The sequence below is a fragment of the Scleropages formosus genome, chromosome 6 (assembly GCF_900964775.1).
Source record: "Scleropages formosus chromosome 6, fSclFor1.1, whole genome shotgun sequence".
NCBI classification, from domain to species: domain Eukaryota; kingdom Metazoa; phylum Chordata; class Actinopteri; order Osteoglossiformes; family Osteoglossidae; genus Scleropages; species Scleropages formosus.
Genome location: NC_041811.1, coordinates 6,130,501 through 6,142,231, shown reverse-complemented (window position 1 = coordinate 6,142,231; position 11,731 = coordinate 6,130,501). Strand labels below are relative to the sequence as shown.

Here is an 11,731-nt window from a genome sequence, read left to right as displayed (position 1 = left end):
CAGACTTCACTGTTGAGCCTTCCTGAAATGTTGTGGGCCTAACTCTACAAAACACTAACAAATGTAGGTGCCTACTTGATAACCTCAATGAAATATCCATGTTGAATACCCTGTGAATCAATATGGTGGTTTGGAAGGATATTAAGCCACTTTTTCCTCAGACTTGGAGATGAATGTTGACATTGTCAGAAGTTTCTCTGGGGCTTCATGTGCAAGGTGGTGAGGTCGATGGACCTGGGCCTTGTGCACAGCTGTTGATATAAGCAAGCGGAATATAACATCCTATTCTGTGTATGTTCAATGAATGTCTTAGTTCCGAACGTAAGCAAACTTCAGTCTTTAAAATATAAATTTGTGTTTTATGTGTATAAAAGGTTCACAATTGTCTTATCATAAATAATTACATAAAAATGTCATTTAATTTATAAATTCAAATTTTTCTCCTTGTCCAAGATTTGTAGGTATCTTTATAATTTAACCCCAAAAACACACAGGGTGTACAGTGCAGGACAATAAGGAACTGTAGTTAAGACGATTCATTTTAATGGTTGAGATTTTTTGTATTCCCGGGCTCCAAAATTTATGCTGATATAAACTAAGATATCAGCAAATCCAATTAAAATGGACACAGCTAGTTCAGTAGTTAATAGTCGTTATCCTAATGCAACACAAGTCAGTTTCCTTTAAGTAATTATTCTAAAATGGTGTATGATTATTGCCTGCACTAGTTCAGCTCTTTTGTAGATGTTCAGTAGCATATGCTTAACAAATCCTCGCAGACAAACAGACATAGACTACATATGAAACTCACTGTTTATGTACTAGCGGTGGCGCAGTGGCGCGGTGGGGCCGGGTCCTGCTCTCTGGTGGGTCTGGGGTTCGAATCCTGCTTGGGGTGCCTTGCGGCGGACTGGCGTCCCGTCCTGGGTGTGTCCCCTTATGCCCTGTGTTGCCGGGTAGGCTCTGGTTCCCCTGCGACTCTGTATGGGACAAGCGGTTCAGAAAATGTGTGTGTGTGTGTTTATGTACTAATTGAATCTTTCATGAAAAAAACTAATGGAAAAGACAGAGTCAATAAAAACAACAAAAATAAATTCATACTCAGTGAACAAGTTTGGACCGTCCAAACATGGTCTATGATTATGGAGAATATAGTATGGGAAACTACGAAACTAGGGGTGATGGAAGTTCATAATTTGATGCAGCACATGGTGACTGGTTTTGCACCACTTAGTTTCTGAGAGCCACACATAATCTAAATTCGGTCTTTGTAAGCATGGAGAAATGTTTTGTAAATTAAAGTAGGGTTACTAAATGAAATCATTCACAGCCTTGAGTTCTTGTAAATTGAATGCTTAAATCTCAGGGATGACTGTATATACCCATACACATTTCTGTAAAAAAAAATTGTGCTGTTTGTATACTGTTTACTGTATTTTCTTCATATGTTTTTACTTTATACTTGAACCACATATAGCTCTTTGAATTTTGGCCAAAAAGCACTATCTTAGTCTTATCTGACCACAAAACATTTTCCCACATCTTAGGTGGGACATTCACATGCTTCCTGGCAAATTGCAGATGCTCTTTTTATATTTCTTGTTCAGTAATGGCTTCCTGCCTTGTGACGGACTGGCGTCCCATCCTGGGTGTGTCCCCTTCCCCTCCAGCCTTACACCCTGTGTTGCCGGGTTAGGCGCTGGCTCCCCACAACCCTGTATGGGACAAGAGATTTTGGGTGATGTGTGTGGTGTAATGGCTTCCTATCACATTACAATACAGACCAGTTTTATGCGGCGCTCTTCATTTTACGGACTGGTACACCTTTCCTCTGCTTTCAGCCACTGACCTCTGTAGCTTCTGACTTTATCTGTATCTACATGTTGTCTTGTTTATAACGTTCACCTAAGACAATTGTGTCTTGTCTACTCCAGCCCCAGGCTGACTTTGTGACATTGCAACATAGATTTCCATCCTGAGTTGTCACCTGATTGTTATCCTCTGTACTTGTAAGGTGGTTTGCTTTTGCACAAACATAAGCGTAAGTCAACTACATCAAAAATAAAAATGCCGGATGAACATATACCGTGAAAACCCATCTGAACTATACTTAAGTATAAGATACTTAATCATCTTAAATCCAGGAGGCTCCACCAAAACGGCCCACATTGGGTCCTCCACCACAGTACGCAGACGAACGGCTTGTCCAACTCGCGCACACACGCTGGCTGGTACTAAGCGCAGTCTTCTGCGCAGGACAGGTACTATCGCGGGCATGAGCGCAGCGCGTCCCCGATGCCGAGGGCGGGAGTCGCTCAGCAAAGAAGCGGCCGCAGGGGAGATAAAAAGAGACTCATGTGTCCTCGCGGTCACGTCTTCACATCACCACAATCACCCTCTCCATCCCCTGCTTGCCAAGCTTCCTATACACCTCCACACGCAGAGTCACGCGCAGTCACATGCCATGCCGTCGATTCGCAAAACTATGACGACAAATTCATGAATGGGAAGGGAGAAAAAAATCCTTCCGGGACCAAGCGGCACTGCAGACGGATAGCGCGAGAGAAATGACGAGAATTGGGTGCATGTACGCGGACACGGCGCGAGGCTGTGTGGGAGCGTGAGCCGCTTATAGCTAAGCGCGTGTGAGATCCTCCGGCCACTCGGAGCGAAGAGAGCGCGAGAGACAGTAAGAAAGCGAGAGAGCGAATAAGCGAGTGCGGCGCGTGCCTCTGCTCTTCCCGCGCGCGCGCGCAACCCAGCAGCGGCAGAGCGGCGGCTCAACGGCCAGCGATGGTGCACCAGGTGGCGGGGAATCGGGTCCTAGTGGCCCTGGGCGCGATGGCTTTGGGAGTCGTCGCTGTCGTGACATGTATAGCGGTGGCCTTTTGGGGAAAGGTAGGTGAGCCCGGCGCTCGGGGGGTTCCGGTTCGTGCGTTACACACGGTTTTTTACAACACACTCACTCCCGAACTTGGCAGAAAAAAAAACGCTGGGGAAAAGTAGTCTAGCCTTGCCTTGCTTTTCGAAAAAATCTCATGGAAGTCGAATTGTAACGTCAAAAAATATATACGCGCGCGTTGTAAAATATTAAAACTGAATATCGTCACCCTGGCCTGCTGTGTGGCTGGCCTGGTGTCATGTCCAGATTTTGATCTTTTAAAGTTTAAACTCACTGCATGATTTAAATTACTGATGATATAACTTAGGCTGAGGAAACAGAGAAAAGCGAGTTCAGACCTGCAGGGATTTTATTGTTCCCCTTTTTCTTTTATTTTTTGTGGTAACAATATTATTTTGACAACGTGGTGAAAGGGAAAAAAAGTGGTACAAAAATCAGTTGTCTGGTTTTTTTTTTTTTCCCCCCACTTTTACAGACTTACATCTATGACTAATGTCGTAAAAATGTTGACGTTCTTGGCAGAAGGCAAATGTTGGATGTGCCAGGGCACTAATACTAAATTGCAATCAATGAGTGCCAGATCTTGTCCTTGTGTACCTCTTGGGTAAGGAAATGGATGGATGGATGATGTAATATATTCTGTTAAAAGTAAAAAAAAATTAATTAAATAAAAGTAAATAAATTAAAAATAAGTAAAATGCAAAAAAATATATAGTTTCTGTATGTCAGTTACTTGGTGATTGCAGCGTGCCATCGTGGCTTTGCTCATCATGTGTGTTTGCTCAGTTACTTAGTTCAGGCAGAAAAAGTCTTTAGTATTAAAGTTCAGTGGTTTTTGTTCCTTTCCCCAGTGGCCAGCAGGCATATTTATAGCTCTATAAAAGTACTTTATTATGGTAGCCATTAGTCGACTGTCTTCCTTGTTTGTATCTGTTTTTCTTGCCTTATGCCTGTGTTAAAGTGCTGTGTCAGTGCATGAGAAGAGCGCTCTATAAAAATGAATTGAATTTATTTTATTAAGCTCTACAAATGGTGTTTGAACAATTTGTAATGTTTTTTTATAGTGACACTTCGAAGTTGCAAGAAGTCATTCATCAGCATCCTGTTTTAGCATGAACTGTTTAATGGAACAGCATAATCAGAATAATTAACTGCTCAAGAAGAACAAAAAACTGTGTACATAGGGAAGAGAACCGCTGTTGTAAAAGGTCAAAGTACAAGTGCACAACTGATAGCAGCACGATGCAGAATGAGAAATTGTGATTGTGCGGGTTTGGTTTTCGAACATTTTCGGTATGCCTTTCATCGATAATAGTTTTTTCAGAAAATTTTTCGCTGCAGCAATAAAACCAATTCTGGTTTCTAGGCAGGACCGTAAAGTTTCAATCAGTGTAGAAATGAGTTTTTCAAGAAATGCTGCTCCTGACAAACACAGAGTACGAAGTGTGACAAGAAACCCACATTTGTCCCCTAAGAAAACCCAGCAACAGTAACACACAACATAATAGCAGGCAAGTGGGCTTTAATGTCAGCCAATGCATTGTATTCCTTTATGTGGTTAGCAGAAGATCTGTGCCTTATCACTGCAAAGCTAGCTAGATTTACTAGAATTAACGTTATTAATATTAATTATTAGAATGGTTAAGTTGTCGTGAAATTTAAAAACCTCTAAAGGCTGTCAATGACATGTCTGATCCATGGAAAGAACAGTCTAAATGGATAAAAATGGGCATTGCAGCATAACTTCCACTTTCATGTCTAAAGGCCTTTCGCTTTCAACCATATTGTCAGTGAAACTCTGTCAAAATTTTGACATTGCATACAGTTACTCTAACACCCGATTCTGACATTGACACATTTCTGTCCGTCTCGCATGTAAAAACCTTTCACTTTCAACCAAATGCAACTCTGGTCCCTTTGTTTTACATTGTGACATTCTGTCGAATATGCATGATCTGTCAAACCAAGGAAGTGATTAAGGAGTCAGTATTATGAAAACAGACAATACCCAAACACCCACATTTTGACATTTGTGTTGTGTGGTGTTTGTGAAATAGCAGTCAGTAACGAGGTGAAATATTTCATTCTTGTGCACAGTATGTAAACTGAATTGCTTATTAGAAATGGGTAAATTACAGTAATAAGGTAATAAAAGGAAGAAAAAGAAAGCAAAGCAATAACAAGAAACAACAAGAGTAGTAATAATAATGATAATAATAGCATGGGGTGTGCTCAGCACTTAAAGCTAAACAAGACTATTACTGAACATGGAACAAGTAATAACTGAATACTAATGTATCCAGTGGCATTTCACAGTGTACATGACTATGCAAAAAGGGATCTGTGCAATATTAATTAATTGAATACATTAAGAACATGCATAGCATTTGTCGTTTCATCAGCACATACAGTACTTGTCAGTATAACCGGTCATCATATATTTTTGTGAGGTTATTTCTGTGAATTGGGATCAGCTGGTGTTACACCTGTCATCTTGCCCAGTGTTGAATGTAAATGAAATGTTGTGTAAAGGCCAAAGTCTGGGGCACAATCCAAAAGGTTTGAAACACCAGAAACAGTTTATTGGTAATTCTCAAGGCTATTTGTTCATCCTTTCTAATTTTATCCTTTTTGTGGGTGTATTTTAATCGTATCAAGTAGAATAACAGGTGTTATTACTTGTGTAAAGTGAGCTGATAAAAAGTGTTTCATCTGGCAGAGAAGCTGTGTTTTGATAATCCTGTGTCTGTATCTAAAACTCTTCATCTGTTTTTGATGCACTTTTGTTTACTCAAAGTTGTGTTACTTTGGAGAAAAACATCTGCAAAAAGAAAAAGTATAAATGTAAAGTTTAGTCTGTTTCAGTATGCAGCAAAGTTGAGTCTTATAGTGGCTTCCCAGAATGAATGAAGTGAAGCACTTTGACCCTGAAGTGCCACAAAGTCTTGAAAAATGCAACTGTAGCAGAAATAGTCTCCACCCCCCAACTTTGCATGATGGATGAGGGGAAATATTAAATATTCACCACGTGAAGGTGTTTTTGAAACATGCAGGAAAGCGTAGACCTCTGCACATTTCATACCAAATGTGGTTGACTTTGGCCCTGCATGCCATGTTTCTAGGCCTCTGTATTTTACTTTTTAAGTTAGACTGCCAAAACAATATAAATGAGACATGACAGAGTGTGGTTTTACCACACACTGAAGAACTAGGTAGCTTGTAGACCAACTCTGTGGCTCCAGAGAGGGTAACCAGTACTGTAGCAATTAGGTTTGAATCCCACCTCTAATACCTTTGAGCAAGGTACGTAGCCATAAATTTCTCCTGTAAAGATTACCCAGCTGTATAAATAGTACATTTCAGTAAGTAATTGAACAGTATAAGTCACTTTGGAGAAAAGCATTAGCTTAGTGAATAAAAGTCGAGTTCCTGCAATTTGCGTTGGACAGGATGCTAACCAGCATCCCCCTCCTTTAGGAGCCATTGGTCATTGACAGGTATTACAAACAAAATAACACATGGCATGAGTGTCATGACAGTTCAGTCTTTTTCAAGTTTCGTTGTCACCCTTTTCTCTCTAAAGCAAGCAAATGGCATAGCTTTTTTATGCCTAAAACAAGGGTCTACAGCTAAAAACCATGCTGATTCTGGTTCCATATATAACTTACCTTCTTCATTGGAGGCAGGATAACTGAGAGCACCTGTCAATGCTCACATCCACGTTCTCGTCCTGGAGCACATTGGCTAATTGCTAATAACAAATAAACAATATTAAGATACTACAGCTGGACTCCTCCCAGGACTTGTATTAGCAAATGCATCTCCAGTATGTGTCTAGTCATACTCTCTCCTGGCATCCATCGGCTTAGTTATGACGAGTTGCACTGGAGTAGAAGTGGTTGTATCACTGTGATTCCATGCCTAGGGTTGGGAAACACAGATGACCAGACAATACCATAAATTACTGTTGTTTTTTGTCATAATTGTACAGAAAGACCACTATAAAAATATATAATATGTAATTTTGGTCTTTTTAAAAAAGATCTGTTCATGTTAGATATATAAATATATATATTTTTTCCGGGGGGTGCGGTGGTGCAGTGGGTTGGACCGCAGTCCTGCTCTCCAGTGGGTCTGGGGTTCGAGTCCTGCTTGGGGTGCCTTGCGACGGACTGGTGTCCTGTCCTAGGTGTGTCCCCTCCCCCTCTGGCCTTATGCCCTGTGTTACCGGGTAGGCTCTGGTTCCCCGCGACCCCGTCTGGGACGAGCGGTTCTGAAAGTGTGTGTGTGTATTTTTTCCATTGGTTGCAATGCAGAGCCAGTTCACACCACATTTCCCACGTTTTCCTGTGGTGGGGCAGCCGGAATTACTGGTGCCTCACAGCTCCTGGGCAGTAGGTTTGGATTTTGATTTGAATCCAGCTCATTCTGGGTGCAGTTTGCATATTCTTCCCTTGTTTGCTTGGGTGTCCTCCTGTAGTCTGAAGACATGTGTTTCAGGTTGATGGGTGGTTCTGAATTGCCCACTCTGTGTGCGTGCGCGCATGTGAATAATCTTTGATGGACTGTTGTCCCACTGTTGTGCTTCACACCCTGAGTTTCTGGAATAAACTCTGGTTCATCGTGAGCTTTCCTTGGCAAAGCAGTAATGACTATGGATGAACTGACGGGCCAGTGTTTGTTTCCCATAAATCGCTGTTGTTTTGCTCTTTTTTCGGCTTGAAGTACAGACAGCCTCACTCTCCTAGTTTGAAGTGGGGTAGCAGTGCTGAGTCAGATGAGAAAGTGATTCAGAGAGTGAAGGTGTGGTACGAGGAAAGTGCTCTTAAGCAGAGCAGCTTGAAGACATCCATCATTTTGACTGTGAAAAAAGCCAAATCTAGAGTGGGCAGGGCATTAGGTGGGTGTGTAGGGGGCATGAGACATAGTCATATATCCTCTTTAAACCTCTGTTTTCTTTTACAGGAATTTGAACCAGGAAGAACAGCAAGGACCGTACCGCTCAATGGTAATTATAATAATAATTATTGTTGTTGTAGTAGTAGTAGTAATAATAATAATAATAATAATAAAAAATAGCAATTTTTTTTACAGCAGTTGTATACATGAGCATCATCATAATGAATGGTTTGGGTTTGTTACCTCCTAAATAGGTAGCTTTAATTCTGCTTCAGCTCCATAAGGGATTAATGTGTGCTCCGAGTCAGAGTTCAGCTCTGTAGGCGGTGAATTCTTGGATGCAGCTACGATGAAATGCCCAGGAATCACATTGCGAAAGACACTCATGAGAACCTTTCTCGATGTGTAGCTGTAGAGCAGGAAGTTCACTTTACTGCAGAGAGGGGAGGAGGGGTTACCTCATAAGCCTGGCACTGCGTATATTGTGCTCAGAGCCTCATAAGGAGAGCCCAATGTACGAATCAGATACAAGGGCACTGTTCCACACATCATGGAGAGCAGGGCAGGTAGGGCAGTAAACAAAAGGGGTTAAAAAGAAATAAGGTATAGTTTCATGTGTGGCCATCGCAGAGGATAAACCCACTGACCACAAAGCAATCGCCTCTCTTACTCACTTACTCTGCTGAGTCATGTTGGGTCTGGACCCCTTCAGTGTGTGTGCTAACCGGAGGGAAAAGAATTCATGGATAAGGAGAGGGTTGGGTTGGGGGTGTTAGTGGAGAGGGGCTGATTTACATTAGTACATGTGGTACGGTTTTTTCTTCTTCTTCAAACAGTTCTTGAGGCTTGAGGTTGAGAGCCGGAAGCAACGTGTCGCATTCTTTCCCGTAATGCTGTCACTAACAGGCGTGAGTGTGCATCTTCGCAGGTGTCCTTAGCGCTTCCTCTGCAAGGGCGCATTTTCACACACATACACACACAAGCACACGCGTGTGCTGACGCACATCTATTTGTTTTCATTATATCGGCTGAAAAAGGTAGAATCAGGCCTGACGTGATGGAAGAACTTTGTTTTACCTTTGTTACTAATCTTTGTTCCCACATATCAACAAAGCACGTCAAACCTTGAGGTGCTTCACTTTTAATGTTTGAAAGCTCTGTTCAGGGGTACCGAGGCACATATAAATAAAAAGAAATGTCAAAATTCCTTTTAGTTCTGTTTAATTTTAAATGGTCCCATTTGGGTTTTGTCTGGTTATTAAACAAAAGTCTTTAGTTTGATGTGGGGGTGTGGTGGCGCAGTGCCTTGTTGTGTGGCAGGTCTAGGGTTCAAGCCCTCCTTGGGGTGCAGTGGCCCTGTGTTTGCCTCCCTTGCCATGCAGAGGAAGGACCTAGCAACCCACCTCTGTTCCTCCCTTGACTTGCCTTGAAAACCGCGCAAGTGGTTACTATGCGTCAGCTTCGACTTGGCACTTACCATACTTTAGATTGATGATGTTTTTGCTTCTTGGCTAGGCCCACCTAACATTCTGGCATTTTCTTTGCAGCCTCCACCATGGCAGACTTTTTCAAAACCGACTCCAGAGCATCCAAAGCCTTTGTGTTCCTTGCAGGTATGAAACCTTTAACCTGTGCTCTCCATCTGTGTCTTAAGGGGGATGTTGAGCCAGGATCGTCTACAATGTTTGCCAGTGTTTATGCGACCAGCTCTGTGCAGGTTAGTATGGTTTTAACAAATTTTTTGTCAGCCCTCCAAGCTTAGTTATCCTTCTGTCCTCTCTTCTTTTCATAGCTAGTGACTCTGGAGAGGATAAGATGGGGCCCATTAAATGGGAGGAGCAGCTTCAAATGAACGTTCACCTAGACGCGAGCAAGACACAGATTTTTTTAGAAGAGGAGGGCTTCTACCTGATCTTTGTGCAGACTACCTTCAAGGTTCCAATTACAAAGACCACGCCACTGGTTCTTAAGGTGAAATTCAAGTATCTGGAGGGTGAGGATGAGGTGGCGGCGGTCTACCAGACGCACTGCGCCCAGTCAGCCAACAAGGAAGATGAAGTGGATGCCGTCTTGAGCCAGCCCGTGCTGCTGAAGGTCACAAAGGGGGACAGCATCACTGTGTGGGCCAGCCCCCTAAAGCTGATAGACTATGAGCTGAGACCCTCTCCCAGCTTCCTGACCCTTGTCAAGGTCTCAGATCTGAAGGAAGGCATGGGAAGCAATGCAGTGAAGGGGGTGCCAGCTGTGGAGGGAGGTGATGGAATGTAGGAGTAAGGAGGGAGGCAAAGGAAGGGAGATGATGAGGAGGGAGGTGATGGGATGGAGACATGAGGACTGACACTTCTGTGTTGTTTCCTGCTTCTCTTCAAATATGTGAACCAAACAAGCTGGAGCCAGACCTACTGCTGTGAGAATGGTGGCCAGGAGCGGTCAACACCGCATCCTGTTGAAAGCCTCTGGTGTTTGCCGCTAACCTGACTGACCACAGCTAAAGCAAGGGTTATCGGTTCTGACCCTCTAGGGCTGCCGTGTCTCTTTCCTCTTAAATGGTCCTTTATGTAGTTCATTGGGCAGTGTGTCATCACGCTGATCATTTGTCACCTTTCTCTGTAATTTTTCAGCTTGGCTACTAACCTCTTGTGTTAAGCCTGCAGGACTCAAGTCCAGGAAAACCACAGCTACACACTTGTGAGATAAAATATTAATAGTGGTGGAACCTTCCTGCTTCTCTTTTAAGAAAATATTGCTGGAAAAAGTCCCAGAATATCTTGTCATAAAGAAACACTTTGCAAGCCAGGCTCTTGCAAAGTTTCGGATTTGAATTCTGATGTATGTCTTCAGGAGGTTGTTGCTTGGAGTTCTGCAGAACTGAAATGTAGTAGCAGGAGGGTGAATCTAAGTCCAGAGCACTGGTGCCTCCTACAGAGCCTCAAGCCCCACTGCAGGTTGTTGGCTGCTTGTCCCAAGTGGCAGTGACATATTACCCAGTGTGTAAAGAAAAGCTTTGCAGACTGTAATGCACAGCTTTCCCCGAGCACAGATGAGTGTGATACACCATTGGAAATTAATCTTAAAAAATGACATCTGAGGGAAGAAAACCTGTGTGGGGAAACTGCGTGACAACTACTTTTTTCTGTTTGCTTGCAGTAATGGTAACCATGAGAGGTACCCCAGAGAGAAAAATACAAAGTACTGGAAACTGAATCAAAACTAAACTGCCCCCACCACTCTCCACTGGTCTTTTCTGAATGTTTTAATCGTCACACCTCACTTTAGGCAAGATTAGTTAAGGAGTGCACACTCAGGTGTGCCTGTCTTCTGTTTCCCACATGCACTTTTGACTAACCAAGCCTTCTACCCCATGATTGCGTGATGCCCTTCCTTGTACGTGTGTACACACTCACTCACTCACACTCTTTCAGAACCGCTTGTCCCATACAGGGTCCCTTCCCTCTCCGGCCCTTCCTTGTATTTTAAGCTTTATTGCCTGAACTCACCACAGTAACAAATGTGTATATTTATATATTTATATCGCGATAAGTGCTCGAGATACATTTTTAAAGTCAGCTGTCACATACAGTGTGTTCCAAAAGCCACTGTAGCCACCTATGGACCTTACATTTTATTTTTATAGCTCACCACAGCAGTACAAAAAAGTATTCAAAGCTCATGTGACATGTGGTTTGCAATTAACATTGTTTTTTTGTTGATATTAATTATGTAATGTTTCAATAGCTTTTTGCCATTTTATTTCATGTTTTTCCACCCACTACAGCAGGGGTTCTTAACCTGTGGGGTGGGAGGTGCAAAAGGGGCACAGCAGAGCTCTGAGATTCCTCCCAGAAAATTAATCACATTGATTCCTTGATTAATTTGGGGAAGGACAGGAGGTGTAAATATTAGGTTCACTTTCAGGTAGGGTGTGAGGGT

At 42.7% G+C, this 11,731-nt stretch overlaps 1 protein-coding gene across 1 annotated transcript; it reads left to right on the top strand.

The window, feature by feature from the left end:
* The first annotated feature begins 2,175 nt into the window (after positions 1–2,175).
* LOC114910679 (uncharacterized) lies at positions 2,176–11,493 on the top strand. The gene is made up of 4 exons (XM_029252635.1): positions 2,176–2,898; positions 7,868–7,910; positions 9,349–9,414; positions 9,594–11,493. The coding sequence occupies exons 1-4, from the start codon at positions 2,794–2,796 to the stop codon at positions 10,067–10,069; spliced, it is 690 nt and encodes a 229-aa protein (XP_029108468.1). The 5' UTR covers positions 2,176–2,793; the 3' UTR covers positions 10,070–11,493.
* Positions 11,494–11,731: the final 238 nt, after the last annotated feature.

Bases quoted from the DNA above. Each gene is read 5' to 3' on its own strand.
- LOC114910679 (XM_029252635.1), top strand. From the start codon at position 2,794: ATGGTGCACCAGGTGGCGGGGAATCGGGTCCTAGTGGCCCTGGGCGCG. The intron at 7,911-9,348 runs GTAATTATAATA...TTTTCTTTGCAG, and splicing joins AAGGACCGTACCGCTCAATG to CCTCCACCATGGCAGACTTT. The intron at 9,415-9,593 runs GTATGAAACCTT...TTCTTTTCATAG, and splicing joins AGCCTTTGTGTTCCTTGCAG to CTAGTGACTCTGGAGAGGAT.